The sequence below is a fragment of the Myotis yumanensis genome, unplaced genomic scaffold, assembly GCF_028538775.1.
Source record: "Myotis yumanensis isolate MYYU_CA2020_CCGP unplaced genomic scaffold, mMyoYum1.0.hap1 SCAF_17, whole genome shotgun sequence".
NCBI classification, from domain to species: domain Eukaryota; kingdom Metazoa; phylum Chordata; class Mammalia; order Chiroptera; family Vespertilionidae; genus Myotis; species Myotis yumanensis.
Window position 1 is genome coordinate 532198 of NW_027223768.1, and position 22593 is coordinate 554790.

General features: G+C 49.9%; 7 protein-coding genes and 1 long non-coding RNA gene across 8 annotated transcripts; 5 read left to right on the forward strand and 3 right to left on the reverse strand.

Moving 5' to 3' along the window:
• The first annotated feature begins 176 nt into the window (after positions 1-176).
• LOC138996424 (histone H2B type 1-C/E/F/G/I) lies at positions 177-817 on the forward strand. The gene has a single exon (XM_070397640.1). It carries the CDS (start codon positions 191-193, stop codon positions 569-571), a length of 381 nt encoding a protein of 126 aa, XP_070253741.1. The 5' UTR covers positions 177-190; the 3' UTR covers positions 572-817.
• Positions 818-4534: 3717 nt separating this feature from the next.
• Positions 4535-7002, reverse strand: LOC138996423 (histone H2B type 1-C/E/F/G/I). The gene is made up of 2 exons (XM_070397639.1): positions 6892-7002; positions 4535-5070 (listed from the first exon to the last, which is right to left on the reverse strand). The coding sequence occupies exon 2, from the start codon at positions 5041-5043 to the stop codon at positions 4663-4665; it is 381 nt and encodes a 126-aa protein (XP_070253740.1). The 5' UTR covers positions 5044-5070; positions 6892-7002; the 3' UTR covers positions 4535-4662.
• LOC138996421 (histone H2A type 1) lies at positions 5332-5827 on the forward strand. Its single transcript, XM_070397637.1, has one exon. It carries the CDS (start codon positions 5333-5335, stop codon positions 5723-5725), a length of 393 nt encoding a protein of 130 aa, XP_070253738.1. The 5' UTR covers position 5332; the 3' UTR covers positions 5726-5827.
• Positions 7003-7050: 48 nt separating the features above from the next.
• On the forward strand, positions 7051-7487 carry LOC138996410 (histone H3.1). Its single transcript, XM_070397626.1, has one exon. The coding sequence runs from the start codon at positions 7051-7053 to the stop codon at positions 7459-7461; it is 411 nt and encodes a 136-aa protein (XP_070253727.1). The 3' UTR covers positions 7462-7487.
• A 465-nt stretch (positions 7488-7952) lies between these two features.
• On the reverse strand, positions 7953-9058 carry LOC138996404 (histone H1.4-like). Its single transcript, XM_070397619.1, has one exon. It carries the CDS (start codon positions 9007-9009, stop codon positions 8368-8370), a length of 642 nt encoding a protein of 213 aa, XP_070253720.1. The 5' UTR covers positions 9010-9058; the 3' UTR covers positions 7953-8367.
• A 3068-nt stretch (positions 9059-12126) lies between these two features.
• LOC138996432 (histone H4) lies at positions 12127-12505 on the forward strand. Its single transcript, XM_070397652.1, has one exon. It carries the CDS (start codon positions 12135-12137, stop codon positions 12444-12446), a length of 312 nt encoding a protein of 103 aa, XP_070253753.1. The 5' UTR covers positions 12127-12134; the 3' UTR covers positions 12447-12505.
• Positions 12506-13550: 1045 nt separating this feature from the next.
• LOC138996440 (uncharacterized) lies at positions 13551-18948 on the forward strand. The gene is made up of 3 exons (XR_011468758.1): positions 13551-13607; positions 15623-15775; positions 17225-18948. It is a non-coding gene; the product is annotated as an uncharacterized lncRNA (long non-coding RNA).
• LOC138996425 (histone H2B type 1-C/E/F/G/I) lies at positions 13804-14228 on the reverse strand. Its single transcript, XM_070397641.1, has one exon. It carries the CDS (start codon positions 14209-14211, stop codon positions 13831-13833), a length of 381 nt encoding a protein of 126 aa, XP_070253742.1. The 5' UTR covers positions 14212-14228; the 3' UTR covers positions 13804-13830.
• Positions 18949-22593: the final 3645 nt, after the last annotated feature.

Sequence of the window (22593 nt, forward strand, 5' to 3'; positions counted from 1 at the left end):
GACCAATGAGAAAGATGATGTGATGCAAGTGAATTTACATGTGCTCGTCACTGACACATCATCAAATCAGATCTGGAGATGCTTGAGGACCTCATTTGCATAAATTCTCTATAAAAGGAGACGCTGTAGACCCAGGCGGACATTTTACAGTTTTCCGCTTTCCTTTGCAGCTTTTCTCTTCTGCGTTAAAATGCCGGAACCAGCCAAGTCGGCGCCCGCCCCGAAGAAGGGCTCGAAGAAGGCGGTGACCAAGGCGCAGAAGAAGGACGGCAAGAAGCGCAAGCGCAGCCGCAAGGAGAGCTACTCGGTGTACGTGTACAAGGTGCTCAAGCAGGTGCACCCCGACACCGGCATCTCGTCCAAGGCCATGGGCATCATGAACTCGTTCGTCAACGACATCTTCGAGCGCATCGCGGGCGAGGCGTCGCGCCTGGCGCATTACAACAAGCGCTCGACCATCACGTCCCGCGAGATCCAGACGGCCGTGCGCCTGCTGCTGCCCGGCGAGCTGGCCAAGCACGCCGTGTCCGAGGGCACCAAGGCCGTCACCAAGTACACCAGCTCCAAGTGAGGCGCGAGCGAGCGGCCTGACTCCCGAACCCAAAGGCTCTTTTCAGAGCCACCCACGTTTTCAGCATAAGAGTTGTAAGGACTTCACTGGCCACTCTGCTAACCAGGATGCCAAACTGGTATTGTTGATTATATTTGTATAAGTGTCTTGATGTCTTGTGCTTGCAACGCGAAACACACTGGGACAGACGTTTGGTTAAAAATAAGGGGGGTATTTAACTGGTTTAGTTGTAGACTTTTAATTTCTTCCCTTGGGCACTTTGGCCACAAAGGTGCCTAAAGCACTGACATGCTGTCTCAAGTGCTGCGAATTCCTGTCTTACACATCCTTGCATGGAAAGGGAAGAGGACTTAGGTTTGTTCATAATCCTTAGTGGTCAGGGAAAGAGCTTCATCCTCGTTCCAGTGGGTGTGTTTGCTTCAAGCAACATAACTTCCCAAAACAACACGTGCAGGATGGTTAATGAGCATGAAAGTTGAAAAGGGTTTCATTGGCTCCAGGTTAGTTCACGAATTCCCTGAAATTGTTTACAATAGTGCATCTACCTCCATGTTCTTCCCCTTCCCCACCCCCCACCCTGACCAGAAGAGGAACTGACTGTGGCTTTGTTTCCAATTCTAAACGTGCTGTAATGCAGGGTGCAGGCCGAATGTGCCGCCCTGGTGTATCCACCTCCTGCGCTTTGGATTCTGTGATGGGTTAGGTTACCTGACAAAGGCACTGCCGCTGCAGCTGAAACAGGTAGCTGCGAATTCCCTGTGATTTAAAATGAGATGCTCCAGGTGATCCCAGCGAGGCAATCACCGTGCTGAACTAGTCAGGTGGCAGCAGGGGAAGGATTTGCCCAGAGACCTGCTTTGGAAATAAAGAGCTCAGGGGGGAGGGAGCCCTCCAAGAGCTGGAATGGGGAGCAAACACTGTTGCTTGCAGCCCCACAAGGGAGCGCAGCCCCCACCCCCCAACACCTTGGTTTTAGCTCAAGGACACCCAGGTGCAAATGCTGATCTACACAACTATAAAGTTTTAAGTGTGTATTTCACCAAGATTGTGATACTTCATCGACCGACAATAGAAAATGAATGCCCTTCCATACATTTAGTAAGTATTGCCTAATGTGTTCTGTGATGTTTTTAAGATTATAAATTTATACGTGTAACTATATAAAAATCAATATAGATGCCTGTAAACTTTATAAATATTTCAGGCTCTCATGATTTTGAAATTGATCTTATTTGAACAGCAGCAACCTGCATTTTCTTTTATATGGGAGTCTACAGTGTCTGAAGATAGCAGCAGAAGTCTAAGTGCATGGAGAAGTACTTCATCTACTGCAGTATTATTACTTCTGCTTATACTACTACTTCAAAAAGCTGGTCTTCATTATAGGCAAACTATAGGAGTCATGGTAAAATGTCCATAAATAACTTCGTGAACTGTAAATCTCCCTAAAATATTTAAATTTATTATAATGACTTCATGTGTTTTAACACAAGTAGCAGCGAAGTAGATTTTAGGAATATTTTTATTTTACAAGTGTTAGGGTCGCCAAAGGAGGAACGCACGAGGCCAAAAGTGGTAAGGAATTATAATTTATGAGGCCATCTGGATAGCAGATGGGCTGAGCCCCCAATTGGTGCCAGCACCCAGGGATCGGGTAGGGGATTGTCAGAGATTTTAATGTACTCTAGGGCTTTTCCTAGGCGGAGAATTCTCTGGGCGGGTCTACAGGGGAAAGGTAATGGTCTTAGCAAGTGGACTGTGGTGTAAGAGAAAGGGAATGTGGGTTGTGAATGCATCTCAAGGCCAGTTCCTAGGGGCGGGGTATGGATTCAATGAGCTGATCAGACCCAACAATAAGTAAAACAACCAAGGGTGTGAGAACCACAGTTCATGGATCTGGCAGGACTCAAGTTCCAACCCCAGTCTTCTGATGCTGTGGCCGTCCAAAGACGTCCATATAGAATTAAAAAACACTTTTATAGAGATCTACGGATTTCCTAGCACCTTGGGAGGTACCTTTACATAGGGTTCTCCTCTCCCCAGCACCCGCTACCTGTTTTCTTGGTGTGTGTGTTCCAATTCATCTTTCATGTTTCTTGAGTCGGCCAACAGGGAAGCTTGGCTAGGCTCAGAGCTGGGCCTGCAGCCTGCACTTCCCTCTGGGTCCCGGGGATCTGAGGGTGATAAGCCCTCCCCAGCCGGCCCCCTCCAGAGCAAGGACCATGTCTTCTAGGATGACCAACATGCCTGAGGCTGAGAGGGGCACCCTAAGCATATTCTTTAAGATGTAAAATAGAACCAGCCAGGGTGGCGAGGTGCCCTGGTGTCCGGAAAACAGAAAACAACGGGTTATTTTTACGAAGATAATTTAATGAACATGACACAGGTTTTGGGAAACTGAAAAGCAAGAGAGAACTGGTGTGCCAAGGACAAGGGAAGGAAGCAGGAGCCAGAGCAGGGCTCAGAGCGCGCACACACACGTCAGTTATTAAAGTCTAGAAATCTGGAGAGGAGTCTCGGTAGAGAGAAGGCTCAGATCTTGGGAGCAGGCGCTTATAAAGCTGATGCTGGAAGCCTGGAATCCAGACTGGGGGTGGGGGTCGGGGGGCAAAGCCAGGAACTGGAACCAGTTGTTGTGATAGAGGGGAGGGCATATCATCAGAATGGAGCCGCCGTTGTCTGATAATTCTCCTCACTAACTATGGTGAGAAGTTCTCTTACGGACCCTGGGACACTGGAGGCTGGAGAAAGATAAGATGCCGCCATGGGTCCACGACTCAGACACATTGGAGAACAGACCAAGGACAGGACACGCTTGGACTGCGTGGCTGTGCTGGGACCCCGGCCCCCTCCGGGAGTGTTTCTCAGGGGCGCTGACCCAGGAACAGGCTGGGCCCAGGAACAGGCTGAGCTGTTGGTAACATCACCGATTAGACACCTTGTTATCGGGCTGTGAGCTCCTGAAGGCCGGACTGTAGACTCTACCCTCCCGTTTCCCTGCTACACATGCAGCCCGCAGCGCGTAGCTATCTTCTCCCTCCTGTGCATCGTGTGCATCTCACCAGCCAACTGCGCGGGGCGGGGGTCAGAGTAGATTCCTGTGGGTCGCCTGCTGGTCTCCCTGCTGCCGGCAGGATTGGAATAAACGCTCATATGGGATTCAACCCCGTCTCTGCTTAATTGGCAGAAGTAGTGACCGGCAGCCAGGATCGATCCCTTGGTTGTCTGGTTACAGTTGCCCCAGAAGGTGAGACCAGAGCTGACACAGAAGCAAACTAGAGCGCCCCCTTGTAACTGCCCCCGGCCAGCCCCGCTAGCTGTGCCTAGAAGCGACTCCAAATGAGTGTGGTGCGCACAACTCCAGCCTGTTTGCCCTAAAAACAGCAAGTCCCGCGGGCACTCGAGGCAGAGGGACAGCTGCTGTACTGAGTACGCGGGGCTCCCACACAGGTCCTCCTAGAATGGACAAGGGCTCAGCAAATTCCGGAGTCACTGTGCTTGGAACAGAAAGGCATGCAATTCTTTTGCTGAGACTGTAAGCGGCTCTGAAGAGAACCCTGAGTTGGGCGTCCACACCCTTAGATAAAACGCTTAGCAAGGGCTCTAAAGGCCGCGGGCACAGGGCGGGGGATGGGGATGTCACTGGAGCCACACAAAAGACGGCGGGCGCAGAGCCACAGCGACACCTAGAGGACGCTCGTGGAGGCTGCCAGTGAGGCGCTTTGGGGTGACGCTTTACTGAAAACAGACCAGACATTTCAGGGTCGATTTGGAAGCTTCATAAAGCGTCTCCTCCAGCCCACACAGTCCCTGCGAAAACGTTAAAAAATGGTGACAAGCAGCTTGGGGGATTAGATAGTGAGACTTGGGTTTCAGTCCACGCTCACATACAATCATGGGAGCCTCCTGCTGGGCACTATTGTCCAGAGAGGTGGCCCTGCACCTACCACATGGGGGACTCGGGGATCCCCTCCCAAATGTTGGCACGAATGCTCAGGACTTGGACTTGCCAGTGCACAGCTCTCTGTGGGAAAACGTGGGTGGCTCTGAAAAGAGCCTTTGGGGTCAGGAGTCGGGCCGCTCGCTCGCGTCTACTTGGAGCTGGTGTACTTGGTGACGGCCTTGGTGCCCTCGGACACGGCGTGCTTGGCCAGCTCGCCGGGCAGCAGCAGGCGCACGGCCGTCTGGATCTCGCGGGACGTGATGGTCGAGCGCTTGTTGTAATGCGCCAGGCGCGACGCCTCGCCCGCGATGCGCTCGAAGATGTCGTTGACGAACGAGTTCATGATGCCCATGGCCTTGGACGAGATGCCGGTGTCGGGGTGCACCTGCTTGAGCACCTTGTACACGTACACCGAGTAGCTCTCCTTGCGGCTGCGCTTGCGCTTCTTGCCGTCCTTCTTCTGCGCCTTGGTCACCGCCTTCTTCGAGCCCTTCTTCGGGGCGGGAGCGGACTTGGCGGGCTCGGGCATGGTCGGGAGCTAAGCGGACTCGTTCAGCTGGAGAAAGCAGTAGATAGAGAAGAGTTTGGCTTATCCGCCTTATATACAAAGTGGTATGCAAATAAGGTGTTAAATTCTTGTGTTTAATTCGTGCATATTCAGAGTGACGTCATAAGATTTGCCCAATCAGAATGCCAAATAGAGCTGCAGATTTAGCCAATGATACAGCTGCTTTTTCGCGCCCAGACATGTTTATAAAAAGTGCCACCGCCGCGATTTCTCTTTGCTGTTTGCTTTTTGTTGACACATTAAGTTCAACATGTCCGGACGCGGAAAGCAAGGAGGGAAGGCGCGCGCCAAGGCCAAGACGCGGTCCTCGCGGGCCGGGCTGCAGTTCCCCGTGGGCCGCGTGCACCGGCTGCTCCGCAAGGGCAACTACGCCGAGCGCGTCGGGGCGGGCGCGCCCGTGTACCTGGCGGCCGTGCTGGAGTACCTGACGGCCGAGATCCTGGAGCTGGCGGGCAACGCGGCCCGCGACAACAAGAAGACGCGCATCATCCCGCGCCACCTGCAGCTGGCCATCCGCAACGACGAGGAGCTCAACAAGCTGCTGGGCAAGGTGACCATCGCGCAGGGCGGCGTGCTGCCCAACATCCAGGCCGTGCTGCTGCCCAAGAAGACCGAGAGCCACCACAAGGCCAAGGGCAAGTGAGGGGCACCTCGCAGCATCCAAACCAAAGGCTCTTTTCAGAGCCACCCACGCTTTCACTAAAGAGCTTGCATTTTTTTTTTCTTCCGTAAGCAGCTGCTTGAAAATGGCTCTTACCGTGTTTGGTCAGTAGATGTCAGTAAACACCTATAAGAGCGAAGTTAACTAACTTCTGAAAAGATACATTAAAAGGAAAAGTTATCAGCCAGGTAGAAACAAAAGGTGTTTGGTTTCAGGTAATTAGGGCGATCGCTGTAGCAATACCTCAAGGTTAAGATAAATACTTTGTATATAAAGAGGATGTTTGATCAAAGGTGACTATTTAAATGCAAATGTAGTTAATGACCCGCCGCAATAAACCACCTTTTCAGTCTCTTGTTGGGTAGTTTTGCATTTTAATAGGACAAATCACCTGTAAGTCGGTCTGCAACACTGCGGGGCCTTAACCGTTTGCAAATAGCAAAACAATACTTTATGTGCCCGCAGTCATGCCCTTTTCTTTATTTTTCAGTTTTGTTTATGCTATTACATGTATCCTCTTCCCGCCTCCACCCTCATGTCCTTAGGCAGAACTTAACACAGGCTTCAGCGTTACTTTAAAAAGGCGTAGTAACCTTTGCAACTTTCAAAAACTTGAGTATTTTCTAAACATTTTACACAGGCCTCAGGTAAGTGTCAAACGTAGTGGAATGCTTTCTGTGAGGATGCTGATTAATAGGGAATACATATATTAATGTGGTTACAACAGAAAATAAAATCACTTCAATTAATGGTCTTGTTGCATTTAGGGAAAGAATATGAAAACAGAACATTTAAAAATCTCCAAGTTGGGGGTTGGGAGAGGGAAAGTGTAAGGTCATATGGGGAAATCAAGAAATTAATGTTGAAATCCGTCTTCCTAAAATTGAATGAGGCAAAAACATGTCACTTAGCCAATCACATTTTGCGCGCGCCTTTTCAAAAGGAACACAGGAAAGGCAGTTTAAGCGCCAAAATTTACAATTCTTATCAAGCGAACAACATATATGTCTGTGATAATTTGTGGGGGGATAAAGCCACAATATTGTGAAAGAGACGGTATAAAGACGATAGAGGAGAAAACGGTAGATAGAAAACGCTTTCTGAAAGGGCGGTTGGGAGGAAAAAGTTAATTTTCGGTCTTAACCCACCGGAAGTCCCACCTATCCGGAAGTGATCGCCGCTAGCAGTAACCACTCTGAGGCTTGATGGACAGATAACTCTTCCAATCAGAGCGGGACTCGCCTTATATATACTGGTTGAGATCCACTCTCCCCTTCATCCCCAGCTTAGCCTCCTGTTGCTTTGCTATGGCTCGTACCAAGCAGACGGCGCGCAAGTCCACGGGCGGGAAGGCGCCCCGCAAGCAGCTGGCCACCAAGGCCGCCCGCAAGAGCGCGCCGGCCACGGGCGGCGTGAAGAAGCCGCACCGCTACCGGCCCGGCACCGTGGCGCTGCGCGAGATCCGCCGCTACCAGAAGTCCACGGAGCTGCTGATCCGCAAGCTGCCCTTCCAGCGCCTGGTGCGCGAGATCGCGCAGGACTTCAAGACCGACCTGCGCTTCCAGAGCTCGGCCGTCATGGCGCTGCAGGAGGCGTGCGAGGCCTACCTGGTGGGGCTGTTCGAGGACACCAACCTGTGCGCCATCCACGCCAAGCGCGTCACCATCATGCCCAAGGACATCCAGCTGGCGCGCCGCATCCGCGGGGAGCGGGCGTGAGCTCCGTCCTGCCCACTTGCACCGAAACCCAAAGGCTCTTTTCAGAGCCACCCACAACTTCAATTAGAAGTGCTGTAGGCAAAAAGGTGGAACTTTGTCACCTTCAGGGACTCGGTTTAATCAGCTAGTTATTTCAAGGTAACTTGTGCAGCTGCCATGCACCAAGTTTGAGAAAGGTTCTATCATATTTATCTAACGTAGCGGAAATCCTGTAAGTGCTGTGTAAATCCTCACTCCTTGGGACAACCCTCCGGGCGATGCGGGGTTTAATTTTGCATAATTAGCAATGGGAGAGCTAGCCTCGGGCAGTTGGTAAACACTGGGTAGGAAGTCGCTCTGGGTATAGAGTCAAAGTAGCTTAGCGCACCGTTTTCACCCCGAAGCAAGACTGGTGAAATGTGACTTCAACCTGTGTATGAAAAGGGTTACAAGGTTTCAGTTTAAGACTCAACGCAGGAAATACAAGTCTGAAAAACACACACGCTGAAAGCTGTAGTGGGAGATGAGGTTTAATTTCCACAATTATTTAACAGCTCCTTTTTAAGTGCATGCCAGTTCGTGTACTTTTGATTCCCAAGTTCTCACATGGTATCACAACTCCTGTTCAGCAGTAAAGGCCTCTCGGGATACCTGGCTGGGTCTCAAGGGCAAAATCGTGGAGCCCTGGAAAAGCGAGCGGCACTCAACCTTAAACCCCAAAAGCACTTTAGCGCCCCCTTTACTGGGAAAACAAACGTGTACTTACTCTTAACACACAGACCACCAAGCACCAGGGGTAACGTATAAGAGCAGCCTCAGGTCCGCCGCCTCCCACCCCATCCAGGGAATGTGGTGTCACCAGCTCTTTGTCGGATGACGTGGGTGGCTCTGAAAAGAGCCTTTGTATTCACAGAGTCAGTCGGGTCCTCACTTCTTGGGGGCCGCCTTCTTGGGCTTGGCAGCTTTCGGCTTCGGGGCCTTGGGCTTGGCGGCTTTGGCCTTGGCCGGGCTCTTCGCCGGCTTCTTGGGCTTGGCGGCCTTCGCCTTCTTGGGGCTCTTGGCGGCTTTCTTGGCTCCCGCCGCCGCCGCCGGCTTCTTGGGCTTCTTCGGGGTCTTCTTGGCGCTCTTCTTCGGGGTGGCGGACCCCGCGGGCTTCTTGGGCTTCTTGGCCGCGCCCGCGGGCTTCCTGGGCTTGGCCGCGCCCGCCTTCTTGGCCTTGGGCTTGGCCTCTCCGGAGGCCGCCTTCTTGTTGAGCTTGAAGGAGCCAGAGGCGCCCGTGCCCTTGATCTGGACCAGGGTGCCCTTGCTCACCAGGCTCCTGAGGCCCAGCTTGATGCGGCTGTTGTTCTTGTCCACGTCGTAGCCCGCGGCCGCCAGCGCCTTCTTGAGCGCGGCCAGCGACACGCCGCTGCGCTCCTTGGAGGCGGCGACGGCCTTGGTGATGAGCTCGGACACGGGCGGCCCGGACGCCTTGCGCTTGGCGGCACCGGCGGGCTTGCGCGCCTTCTTCTTCGCGGGCGTCTTCTCCGCAGAAGGAGCGGGAGGCGCGGTCGGTGCGGTCTCGGACATGGTCGTCGGCGAGGGTACCTGGCAGATTAAAAAAAAATTAGTCTGCGAGTGGTGCGGCCGGTGCGGAGAGTGTCTATATAAACACACAGCCACGCCGCGCGCTGATTGGCTCCCAGCTCCCTCTTCCGCCCCAGAGCAACTGGGTCTCAGCTCCGTCTCGGAATTGTGTTTGTTCCATTCCAGGAAAGCCAAAAAATTAAAATTTCCTGTGGAAGAACCACAGAAATTTTACTCTACAGCCCACCGGGACAGCTCAAGCTTTGAGGCCGTCATACTGTCGCCTTTCGATTAGCATCCCGTCGCTCTCAGCCTTTGTCAAAAGCCCCCGACAGTCTGAGAGATTCACAGGTCGGAGAGTCCACTTGTTGATTTTCGTTTAAAATATAAAATTTTCCCCGTGTGTCCCCAATATCTTTCCCCCCAGTAATGTTCTATACCTTCTTGGCTTGTCATACATGTCAGCATCTGCTGCATTCTCCTGGAGATTTACCCAGAAAATCGCCTTCCTAGGAGAAGAAATAGCACAGGCTCTCTCAGGGTTTCTCTACAAGAGCAGTCATAAAGGGTGCTTGGAATACCAGTGATTTTTCATCAGAAAAGCCTTTGATTTGTCTGAAGAAGCTTTAGCACAGCTTTTTGGTGACTATTTTTGACTGTAAGGAGTCAATATTTATTGAAGAAGATGGGGCGTGTAATATTCAATGCTTGTCCTGTCAGGGCAGTTGGGCCCGTTACAGTAGCTGATGGCAGAGCAGCTTCAGGTAAAGGCATAAAGAGGGTTGGTTCCTTTTACAGGTTAAAAAAATGCTTGTGGGTTTTTGTTTTGTTTTGTTGTTAAGAGGGGGAAGTTAATAAAATGTTTATGAGCTTTTGGGCACAGAAGTCTGTCAAGCTTGGGGAAGATACATTTGGCAAGAATTCAAGTAACAGCAGCATTAAGGAATATACACAGCACACACACTCAGGTAGGATTCCTTTAGGACAGGGACATGTAAAAGCAAGAATGTTCTATAGTTACTACTAAAATTCTTATTTAAGAACGAATATAGGTTTATAGGCAGCACATTACAGCTTATGCTTTCTGTTCAGTAAGATATAGGTTGATGGTAGAGTTGTTAGGACAAGAGTCTCACTGAATGCTATTTTTGCTAAATGCTGAAATACAGCACAGTGTTTTGTAGACACAGAAATAGCCAAGGAGCTTGACAGGAATCAAATCTGGTACATGAACAGCAAAGGAGAAATTAACATGTAATTAACCAAATGGTCTATGAGCACTGACTAAGCCTCCTTCAGGGGACAGAGCTTTGGCTATGAATCCCTGCCTCCTCCACCTGCTGCAAATAAATATAAGGACAGGCCCACAGCTGTCTTTCTTGAATCGAACAGCCCAAGCAAACGGCGAACTCCTTGAGTTTGGTAGCAGTGATTTGATTTTCTTTTTCGCTCCTCGTGCTCTTTGCCTGTCTTCAACAAGCTCAAGGCTGTGTTCCACCGGGACTATGAAAGGGAATCGCTGGGATACAACACAGCAAAGCACAGGAAGTTATGCTTTCTCCTTGATCCACTGATGTCTCTGTTACATCAATGTTTTCTCTCTCTCCCTCTCAGCAATAAAAAACATATCCTCAGGTAGGATTAAAAAATGTTTGTAAATCAATAAATAAAATTTAAAAAATACTAAAATATACATAGGATTACAAAAACACCATATTAAACTACTGTTAATAAATTTATCAAAAGTACAAATCAGTCAAGTATTAACATGTATTAATGTATGTGCTTCTTTATCAATACATTAAACAAGATTGCCCATATGACCAAGAATTAGAGTTTGATGGAGAGATAAATTTAAATGTTTTGAGATATCAACTGCTGTAGATGCATTGTGATATGACTGTAGCACAGGTCCAGCCAATTATACTGTTAACTGTTTCATAAACAGAGGAAATGTTACCATTCCGTTGGGGGATACTAAGCATAATGATCAAGCTGTTTTTTTTTTATAGACAAGTTCCCAGATCCTCTGAATCCTGTCTGAATTCCCAGGTTAAGAACTCCACTCTGGAATTTGTTTTCATACAGTGTGTTTTTTGTTGTTGCTTTATTTAAAAAAATATTTTTAAAACTTAAAAATATTTTTTATCGCCGAAGCCGGTTTGGCTCAGTGGATAGAGCGTTGGCCTGCGGACTGAAAGGTCCCAGGTTCGATTCCGGTCAAGGGCATGTACCTGGGTTGCGGGCACATCCCCAGTGGGAGATGTGCAGGAGGCAGCTGATCGATGTTTCTTCTCATCGATGTTTCTAACTCTCTATCTCTCTCCCTTCCTCTCTGTAAAAAATCAATAAAATATATTTTTTTTAAAAAAATATTTTTTATCAAATTTTTAGAGAGAGGGAAAGACAGAGAGAAATATCGCCCAGACCATGGAGGAGGGCTCAACCAAGACATGTTCCCTTGACTAGAATCGAACCCAGGACCCAGGATGTATTACATTTTGGCTTTCTCCCGTTAACCTGTCGCTGTTAATTGGATTATTAGCCCACCTTGAAATTTGAAGATGGGAGAAATTTTTTTCATGGCCCCACAGAAAGTTTTAGCGGATTAGGATGCTGTCTTAGTACTTATCATTTTAGAGGAGTGCATTTTGAGGAGAGGCATAATGAATGATGTGGCTGTTTTATTTGTGTGTGTTTTTTGTTTCTTTGTTTTGTTTTTGGAGATGTTAAACAATTTGCATAGATTAGCTCTGTAAGTATCCTAATGAGGAACAACATGCACGAGCTCGTGACTTCATATTTTGGGAGCCCTGAAGGACAGGTGTCAGGCTTCCTTGTGGAAAGTGTATGGAACGGCCCACTTAAAGGCTTCAAGTATTGTATGCAAACTACACGTATCCACATATTATAGCATTGATTTGGTTCCCCCTCCCGGACTCAGCGTGGCTTCCGGCGCAACACCGGGTTTCCACCGCTCGGAGCGGGACAATGTGCAAAGGGCGGGAACTGAGTGGGTCGCCACGCCTGCTATTCAGCTTTCAATCAGGTCCGTCCCTCGACTATAAATTCCCGGAGCGCCGCTCGCCAAGCCATTGCGCTACCAGCTCAGCAGTTGTGAGGACAGGATGTCTGGACGCGGCAAAGGCGGGAAGGGCCTGGGCAAGGGCGGCGCCAAGCGCCACCGCAAGGTGCTGCGCGACAACATCCAGGGCATCACCAAGCCCGCCATCCGCCGCCTGGCGCGGCGCGGCGGCGTCAAGCGCATCTCCGGGCTCATCTACGAGGAGACGCGCGGGGTGCTCAAGGTCTTCCTGGAGAACGTGATCCGCGACGCCGTCACCTACACGGAGCACGCCAAGCGCAAGACGGTCACGGCCATGGACGTGGTCTACGCGCTCAAGCGCCAGGGCCGCACCCTCTACGGCTTCGGCGGCTGAGCCCCCTACCAACTGGCTTCCTCAGCAAAACCAAAGGCCCTTTTTAGGGCCACCCATCCGTTCCTTTAAAAGAGCTGCTGCTTTACTTTCCATCGCAGTGTCTTGTCTCTGCGGCGGTTCAGGTCGTCACAGGCTTGTAACTTGTTTCCCCTGCGAATGTTTCCCTTCTGAGTTTCTTGGGGGGAGTTACGGACAGTGATGTGGGGAACCCTGCACCCCGGGCGTCATAACCCATTCTCTTCAGTCTGATGGCTGAAGCCCTTCCCGCCGAGCCGATGGCAATGCCAGTTCGCCATTTTGATAGTAAGTGGTGGCGGGGAAGCGAGTATAGGAAGGAGTGTTTCTCAAATGACAGCGACGGCACTTTTTACTGCATTAACCTGGGGTGTCGCCCCCCTTTGTCACTCCCAGAAGTAACCCTCTGCCGGATTCCAGGTAAATGAGGGAAGGGAAGTCGCGGTGTTTTTTGTGGGGGGCGGTCTGCTCAGCATCACTGGCTCACAGACCATAGGCTTCCAGACCCGAGTGCCCAGCGCAAGGACGTGGAACCCGGCATATCTGCTCGCTTGCCTCAAGTAATGTGTATGTATATGTATTTTAAAGAAAAGCATAGAAAAGCATTTTCTACTCCCACTTTACTACTTCCCCTCCACGTCCAGACTGGCCCGGGCCCCTCCCCTCCTGACCAGGCGGGCGCGCTGGGAGCTGCAGACGGAACCTGGTGAAGAGACCGCGTCCTGGGAACTGGTGCAGGTCTGGTTCGTGGGACGAGTCGGAAGTGCGGAAGGGATGGTGTGCTTTGCCATTAAATAAACAAAAAGACAAACCTAACTCTGAGCGCCTTCCTAAAAGATCAAGGAGATGGAAGCAGGTGCCGTAACCACTGCTCTCCCCGGAGCGCGGCAGGCGCCCAACGTGTCCCTAAAGACCCGGAGAGACAGCGCCTGGCGAGGTCCCGGACGCACAGGCCCAGGGCGGGGGCGGGAGGCCTTAGCGCCGCAGCGACACCTGGAGGCGCGCGGGTCTAGCGCGGGCTTTTCAAACGCTGGCGAGGCCCCTCGGCGCCCAGTGATGACGTGTCGTCCGAGACCCGAGGCGCCGCGGCCCAGATGGAAGCCGCATGGAGAGCTGCGCCTCCAGCCGACGGGGAAATTGTAAAAGGTGAGCGCGCGCGGCGTCTCAGCCCCATTGGGTTGCACTCCCGGGGTCCGAGCGCGGGGCAGGGCAGCCCAGGGAGGGGGACACACGAGGGGGCGGGGACGCCCTCCGGAACGTTGGCCCCAAAGCTCAGCCCCAGGACCGGCCGGTGCGCAGCTCTTCATGGGAAAACGTGGGTGGCTCTGAAAAGAGCCTTTGGGTCAGGAGTCGGGCCGCTCGCTCGCGCCTACTTGGAGCTGGTGTACTTGGTGACGGCCTTGGTGCCCTCGGACACGGCGTGCTTGGCCAGCTCGCCGGGCAGCAGCAGGCGCACGGCCGTCTGGATCTCGCGGGACGTGATGGTCGAGCGCTTGTTGTAATGCGCCAGGCGCGACGCCTCGCCCGCGATGCGCTCGAAGATGTCGTTGACGAACGAGTTCATGATGCCCATGGCCTTGGACGAGATGCCGGTGTCGGGGTGCACCTGCTTGAGCACCTTGTACACGTACACCGAGTAGCTCTCCTTGCGGCTGCGCTTGCGCTTCTTGCCGTCCTTCTTCTGCGCCTTGGTCACCGCCTTCTTGGAGCCCTTCTTCGGGGCGGGCGCCGACTTGGCGGGCTCGGGCATGGTCGGGAGCTCAGCGGGCTCGGTGAGGAGCTCAGCGGACGCCTCTGGGGAGAATAGAGAGTAGGGAAAGACGGATGGATCCCTTTTATATAGAACTTGGTATGCAGATATAAAGCAAAGTCTTGTGTCTGATTGGTGGATATTCAAAGTGACGTCAAAAATTATCTCTGTCCAATCTGAACGCGAGTCCCAAATTTGAATTTTCAGTGATTTAAGATGACGCTGCAATCTTTTCCCCACTGATAAAATCAAGGTATTTAGATGAACCATCAGGATTTCTCATGTTTAATTTTTAAAGAATGTTCGACTACCCTATCTTTTTTTCCATTTTACATATTTTTTTATCGTGGACAGTGTTACAGATATCTCCCATTTCCTCTTCTCCTCCATCTCCCCCCTCCTCCCCGGGCCTACCCACTCCCAGGTCTTCACCACCCTATTGCCCATGGGCTACGCGCGTAAGTGTATAAGTTCTTTGGTTTATCTCTTCTCTGTTTTCCCCCACCCTACATCGAGGTATGTCCATCTCCTCCATCCCTCCCTGCTTCAGGGCTTATTTTGTTGTTCAATTCATTTGTTCATTGGATTCCACAAATAAGTGGTATGTGATATTTGTCTCTCAGTTTGGCTGCAATCTTAAGCAATGACACAATTCTTTTTCACGCCCAAATAGGTTTATAAAACGTGCCGCCCAAATAGGATTATTTGTGTTTGTTTAATCATAAGCCCCTCCCTGATTGAATTTTACTTTTTCGGAAAAGGAAAGGAGCCATATACGTAAAGTAGCAGGAACTGAGTTTTTGTGTGATTAGAAAAGCGTTCACCTCACCTCTCTAACTGCCCAGGTAGCTCCTGCTGTTTTATTCAGCCCCCGGAGCTGGTTCACAAGCGCTTGTCTGTAGAGCCACAAATCCGTGACCTGCTGTCCCTGCCACTGCCCAGCTGCCTCCAGCCCGACTTCTCTGCCTCAGCTCCTCCCGGGAGCCTCCAGCAGTCCGTTTCCTGTACAGCCCGGGTCCCGGAGGAGTGGGCCTGGTTCCCACTGACTCTTGCTTCCCAGTGATTTAGTAGCTTCCTTTCTGTTAGGGTCGCCGAAGGAGGAACAGGAGGCCCAAAGGGGAACGAATTATGAAGTTATTAGGTCACCTGGGAAACCAGATGGGCTGAGCCCCACATGATGGCAGCGCCCAGGGACGGGGAGTCAGGGGATTATAAAGGGCTCCAGGCGGCTTTTCTGGGTGGAGAATTCTCCGGGCGGGTCCGAGGGGGAAGATACTGGTCTCAGCAAGTGGAATGCGCTCTAAGCAAAAGGGAATGCCGGTTGTGAATTGGTCTCAAGGTCAGTGCCCATGGGAGGAGGTATGGAGTCGAAGATTTGGATGTGATGATTTGGTCTGACCCTTTCTTCTAGGGCCTGGCTACTCAAATTGGGGTCCCTGAACCACCAGCAGCAAGTCACCCAGGAACTGGTTGGAAATGCAGAGCCTCCGGCTCCACCCTTGACCTACAAGCCAGACTCAGCACCTTAAGGAGACCCCCCCTCGCCTGGCTGCAGGGGAAGCAGGTGCTGAGGGTCTTTACTCTTCACGGCAGGGAAGGGGTGGCTGGGGATAAACGAAGGACGGGAAGGAGCACGTTCCCCCAGAATCCCTTCTGTTTCCCACACATGGTTTTAATCACCCCCCCCCTTTTTACTTTTCCTCAAGGAAATATTTATTGCCTATTATCAGTGATCATATTTTACAGAAAAATTAAGTGTATACACTTGTGAAAAACATAACATTGAAATCAATGCCTCTATCACATTTACATGCAAACTCGCCCTGGTTTTCAGAATTCAGCCGTCCATCGAGATTCTGGTCCAGGGCCACCCGTCCATGGTTCCCATAGCGGAGGGTCTCCTCAGTCATTGGAACAAATCTTCTTTGTATGTGACAGTCGTTTCCACAGGAAACCCTTTCAGGGCTCAGCTATTTCATTGCTTAGCTCCAATTCATCACTTGGCCCAGGGCTTTCATATGTTGAGACGTCTTTTTGTTCTACGTCATCACCTAATTGTTGGTGCTTCTCCCCTCCCCGCACCCACCACCCCGACTGGAGAGAAAGTCAAGGAGCCCAGCAGGGTCCAGGTGCTCACTGCCTCAGCGGCCTGGCCAGGACGCTTGGCGCTGCGGGCGAAGGACCTAAGCACTCTTCCTTTTCTTTGTCTAGGGTTATTTGTTGTCAGTTATTACTAGCATTGCCATTAGCTTTTTTTTTTTTTTTTTTAATTTAGTTAGTGTGTTTCCATTTGGGGTAAAATTGGAAGCCACCAATTGTGAGACAAAGCTCTGAAGTGAAATCAACACGGATCCCTTCAGCAGTGGGAACTTCCCTTCCTGATCTCATCCTCCCCATGAGATTTCCCCAGGAGAAGGCACGTCTCTGTGCAAATGAATGGGAATATTCGGTGACTAATGCATGCTGCCTGGAAACACAAGGCGTTTGTGGTCCCATTCATGTCCAATTGAGGACAAAGATGAGTCCTAAAGTAAAAACATCCAGTCAATGACCCTTGACCATTTGCCCAAGTGTAACCACTGGGTTTATAGGATTTAAATAAGGGTATGAGGACCAAGTAACCAATTTTAAGTGTGTGGATCATAAATAAAGAAAAGCCACAGACTCATGGTAAAAGCTCAAGATAACAAACTTAGATTTAATAACTGACATAATTACAGTTTCAATTACCTCTCCCAGACAGGTAATCTCCCCTCCCCAACCCCCCCTTTTTTTTAAGGTGAAAGGAGAAACGGAATCTTAATCAACTGGTCTGGAATTTTCCAGTCAAGTACCAGTAAGGGAATCAGTCTAAAGAGGCTTCTCCTTAGAAAGAAGAGGCATCTGCATGATAAACACCCTCTCATCCTCTTCCCCCAAAGAAAAGATGCCTTGGCCCCAGAACACGCCTTTCTTTTCTTTTCTTTTGTAAATCGCCTCCTTGCCCCACCTTCTTCCTATGAAAACTTTGCAGGTTGTGCAACCCCTGAGAGCCCCTTGCAGTAGCTGAAAGCCTTGCTGTCTGGGCCTGACTCATGAAACGCTAGAAGATAATCAGACCTAATGTATTCGGCTGAATTTTGTGTTGCCACAAGATGAACCTGCCTCCATATAATAACGTTGAAGAGTGGTGAGGACTGACCGAAACTGGAGTGGTCATCCACGTGCACATGAGTTTAGTGAGTTACACAGGATACGGGGCCGACAAAATAGTCCAAGACTTGTGTTAAATGAAAAGGAGGTTCAGACTTGGTAAGAAGATACTTTTTTGGAAAGGATTATGGGAGGATGAAAGGGATTATTGTCGTAGGCCGGGGGACTTGCATAGTCTGCACGGCTCCCAAGGTTCGGCAGAAGGGATTTTCTTCAGAGGGAAGAGTTAGCAAGATTAGGAACCAGCCAGTATAGGAAGGTGAGGCGAGAACGTGATTTGATTGGATAACAGATCAGATAATATTTTAGCCTGAGGTCTTCCAATTCTCTGGAGGGACCCTCAGGAAGGCGGAGGGTGGGTCAAGGTTCTGGAACCTGGGGGCACAGAGGAAATGCAACCTTTGGCTGACAAGTCTATTATTCTGATTGATTAGTGGGGATTAGCAGTTCAACTAATCATCTGTGAATTAAAGAGTGGGAATTGGGAGGACCTGTGTCATAGGTCAACAGTTCACCCTCGAGGCCTAAGGCTCTGGGGGAAGAGGTGGCTCCCCGCTGTGAGCCGCTTCTGGAATACAGAGGAGGATGGGGATTTCTCTAACCTTCCCAGTGTTCTAGGATCTCACGTCTCAGATAAAAGTTGATATCATTTAAATCTTGCTGAATCTGAGCAAGATTAACTGGAAAGAGTTGAACACATTTGGTTTTACTTAATCTGAAATGAAATTTAACTGAACAATTATCAATAAAAAAGGCAAGTTGGATGCCGTGGGAATGGCCTCTCCAGGTAGTTTCTGGGTCCAGCTGTGATCGATCCTTTGATGAGCTGAAGAGAGTTACTTGGGCCACAGGATTGTTAATTGAAAAACAATCGAGTCATTTGCTTTAAATAAGTGGATTTCTGTGATGGACTTTTCCCCATAAACCTTCTCTCCAGATCCAAGAAGTGATTGATATTTTAAATTCTACATAAAATATAACTCTACATTTTGTTATGTGATTGTGGTCTCATGGACTTTTTATGTTTTCATTTGCCTTTCTCAGAAAAGTATTGTTAGAGTTTTGGAATAAGCACAATTTTTTATCTTTTTACGATGTTTACTTTTGAAGCAAAAGAACGTGTGTAATAAAAAATGTGTATTAGAAAGTCCTACATTTATTTGAGTCTGAAAATAACATGCATGGATTTAAAAAATAATAAAGAAAATAAGAATGAGGGGGAAATATGGCTCGGACACATTCACCGAGGGACAGCAAGTATAGTAATGCTGACAGCAGACATATTCAAAGCTGCAAGTACCAGTAGGGCTGGAGAGGGACACTGCAGGGAGCTTTATTTCCAACGTGGAAAACAAGGTACTAGTCTGGAAAGCAAAATAGCTAAGGACTAGATAGATTGCAAAGCCAGAGAACAAGAAACCAGGGAAAACGCTGGAAATTTCCTGGAATAGAAACCGAGGAGCTGAAACCATAGTGCTGAGTACAGCAAACTGGGTTCCTGGGCCGAATTCCATGGTCAGGATTCTGAGCTTTGTTACCTAAAGTCGGCCCCCCGGAGGGCGGGCCCTTGGACCCACCTGGAGACACGGAGCATAAAGCCAAGGTCCGTTGAAAAAGCCTAGGGTAGAGGGAAAAAAATTATATATTAAAAGGTTCCTAAGAAGGAAATCTGTCTGGGCGGGGTCTGTGGTGGAGGCTATAGGACCTCTGCCTCAAGGGTTTAATCACAGACCTTAAGATTCAGTGAAAACTTCTTGAAATGAAAAATTGCCGCGGGCTCGTAGCGCCACCTAGTGTCTAATGAAAGCAAAGATAAATCCGTTATGGACGGTTTCCAAAAGGGAGTAAGGACCTTGAGAATGTGATGGACAACTTTTACAAAAATTAAACTTAACATTAAAGGATAATTTCCAAGAAAAAAAGATAAACAAGTTGTGATGACAAGGAAATCTCTCCTAAACCCTTCAATCCAAATGATACCGAGCACAGTTGGCTTTACAGGTTTTAGTGAAACGTGAGGAACTGATAATCCCTATTTAACAAGGCGTTTCCATTGAAAAATGTCTTCCCCTCTTTTCCCTTTGAAAATGCATAACCTCATTATCTACCCTAGATAGAAACGAAGGAAGAGACAAAAGAATAAACTATAGTCTTGTCTTAGGAACATTCATTTAAAAAGTGCTATTTAAAGCACAAATGAAAAGCAAGAGGATATGTTATTTAAAAAATAACAGTGTACATGTAGGGCTTATTCCAAGAATGGGAGAAAAGTTTGACATCATAAATCTTCCAGTGAGAGAGATTAGAGAAAAAATATGTGGTCATCATTGATACAATGGAAGTATCTGCTAGCAGATAACACTCATACTTTAAAAAAAAAATTTTATCAGACATTTTCAATATACTGAGAGTGAAAAGGAGTAGCTACTTCATAAGGAGCGGCTACAGTGAGCATAATATTTAATGATCAATTTTGGAAGGATTCCCCAAAAGCCAAAAAGGAAGTCAAAAGTTCTACTTTTGTGGTACTGTTCCTATTCAACATGGCACCAAGGGCCCTGCCAATCTTTTTAGACCAAGACAGGAAGTACTAAACACAGGGATTCAGTAAGAAAAGATGTTATCTTTCTTGTTTGAAAATAACATGTCATTGCAAAAGCCCACGGGTTTGTATACGATTCGATCTCACCCAGCGCTACAGGGATGGTGGACATAGGAAATCAGGCCTTCCTGCGACATCAGCAGTGACCCATCCGGAATGAAAATGGAAATGGAAAACCCTCTCACCATTTACAGCACAACAGGCGAAGGATTCTAAGACCAGGAAAAACCCTCCAGATCTATATAAATAAAACTATGAAATGTCACTGAGGGATACACACCAAGATCCACTCCAATTGATAGCTACGCAGTGTTTACGTCTTGTGGTGACTTAATGTGCTAACATGCTCCTAAGTTCCAAAATAACCGAACCGGTAATGTTGTGCCACAGCCTGATGGATCTTCGGTGAAGCATTGTACACGTCATGTTGATGAGCAAGAATTAGTCCAGATGCCCCCCCCCCAAAAAACCAACAACAAAAAACAACAACACACCACAATAACAAAAACCCAGAGGCAGCAATAAAGACTGGTGGGTTCTGACTTGGGGCTGTGCTTTAGGGGGGGCTGGGTGATCCCCAGACACAGCCTCGGGAGTCAGAAACGATGCGTGTTCACTCAGGTCTTTGTCGGCCAAGTGGTCTGGAGGGCGCAGGGCTGGCTGGAGCGGGTCTCAGTGTCTCCCGAGCATCCAGGTCGATGACTTGGAGCAGTGGTTCTCAACCTTCCTAATGCTGTGACCCTTTAATACAGTTCCTCATGTTGTGGTGACCCCCAATTTCATTGTTACAAATTGAATATAATGAAAGCAGAGTGATTAATCACAAAAACACTATCCTATCTAATAAAAGAGAAACATGGCAATTAGCCGTACCTCCGCTACCCTTCCCATTGGCTAATCAGGGCGATATGCAAATTAACTGCCAGCCAAGATGACGGCTGGCAGCCAGGCAGCAGGAAGCGAACATGAGGCTTGCTTGCTTCAGTGAAGAAAACTCCAACGTTCCCCACCTGCCTTGCCGGCCTCTGAGCTGGCAGTTTGAAACATTGTAACAAATATAGAAGCTAAACAAAACCCCAGAAACCAGCTTTCAGCCGGCCGGGATCTCAGAGCTGGAGATGATACAGTGTTTCGATTATAGAACCGAAACAAACCAGATACCTGCTTTCAGCAGCAGAGGCCTTGGCCTAGAATTAAAAAAAGAAAAAGAAAAAAAGAAGCGGTTGGGAGCTTCAGTCACCCACCAGCCTGAAAACAGCCCTCAGCCCCTCACCCAGACTGGCCAGGCACCCCAGTGGGGACCCCCACCCTGAAGGGGGTGTGACCAGCTGCAAAGAGCCATCATCCCCTCATCCAGGCTGGCCAGGCACCCCAGTGGGGACGCCCCCCCCACCCCCCGATCCAGGACACCCTTCAGGGCAAACCAGCCGGCCCCCACCTGTGCACCAGGCCTCTATCCTATATAGTAAAAGGTAATTGCCTCCTGGCACCAGGATCAGCATGACAGGGGGCAGCGCCCAAACCCCCTGATTGCCCTGCGGCTCTGTGTATGACAGGGTATGAAGCCCCAACCCCCCTGATGGGCCCTGCTCTGTGAGTGACAGGGGGTGGCACCGCAACTTCCCTATCGACCCTGCCTTGAGTGTGACAGGGGGTGGTGCCCCAACCCCCCAATCGGCCCTACCCTGAGCGTGACTGAGGGTGGCATCGCAACCTCCTGATCCACCCGCTGTGTGCATGACAGGGGGCGGCGCCCCAACTCCCCAATCGGCCCTGCTCTGAGCCCGACCAGGGGCTGCACCTAGGGATTGGGCCTGCCCTCTGCCACCCGGGAACAGGCCTAAGCCAGCAGGTCATTATCTCCCGAGGGGTCCCAGACTGCGAGAGGGCACAGGTCGGGCTGAGGGACCCCCCTCCCCCCCCCCGAGTGCACAAATTTTTGTGCACCGGGCCTCTAGTGTAATTACATATGTGTTTCCGATGGTCTTAGGCGAACCCTGTGAAAGGGTCGTTCGACCCCCAAAGGTTGAGAACCGCTGGGCTACCGTTCCCCACAGACATGTACTTCTGTGCGGTGCTGAGAGCAGGACCCAGGGCTGAGACTGTGGGACACGGGGCACTTTGAGCGAAGCTTCGGGTGAATCGGTAAATCCGTGAGTGAAATCAGGATGACAGATGTGTCAGGAGGATGACGAGTGAACATCTGGAAAGCACTGGGAACATCTGAGCGTTTGCAAAATAATCAATAAATAAAATGCAGATGAACAGGGGAGGGTTGTGTGCCACGTGCACCCGAGTCTGAACCATCTTTTGAGGCGGTTTGTGTGGCTGTTGGGTATTAGCATTTCTGCGAAGGGCAGTTCTCGGTGTGATCTCGGGCCCAGCCACTGGGGCATCACCTGGTAACAAATGCAGATGATCAGGTTCTGCCGTCTAGTGGCTCAGTGCGCACTCGGCTTGAGACTATTGTTTCCCTTCATTCAGGAGCCGGATGTGAGCTCTGTCAGCTCCAGGACTGTTTCCCTTCAAGACCGTTACCAAAGCCACAGCAGGGCTTCGACCTCACCTACTCAGACCTTCATACCAGA

Coding starts and splice junctions, on each gene's coding strand:
- LOC138996424 (XM_070397640.1), top strand. CDS start 191: ATGCCGGAACCAGCCAAGTCGGCGCCCGCCCCGAAGAAGGGCTCGAAG.
- LOC138996423 (XM_070397639.1), bottom strand. CDS start 5,043: ATGCCCGAGCCCGCCAAGTCCGCTCCCGCCCCGAAGAAGGGCTCGAAG.
- LOC138996421 (XM_070397637.1), top strand. CDS start 5,333: ATGTCCGGACGCGGAAAGCAAGGAGGGAAGGCGCGCGCCAAGGCCAAG.
- LOC138996410 (XM_070397626.1), top strand. CDS start 7,051: ATGGCTCGTACCAAGCAGACGGCGCGCAAGTCCACGGGCGGGAAGGCG.
- LOC138996404 (XM_070397619.1), bottom strand. CDS start 9,009: ATGTCCGAGACCGCACCGACCGCGCCTCCCGCTCCTTCTGCGGAGAAG.
- LOC138996432 (XM_070397652.1), top strand. CDS start 12,135: ATGTCTGGACGCGGCAAAGGCGGGAAGGGCCTGGGCAAGGGCGGCGCC.
- LOC138996425 (XM_070397641.1), bottom strand. CDS start 14,211: ATGCCCGAGCCCGCCAAGTCGGCGCCCGCCCCGAAGAAGGGCTCCAAG.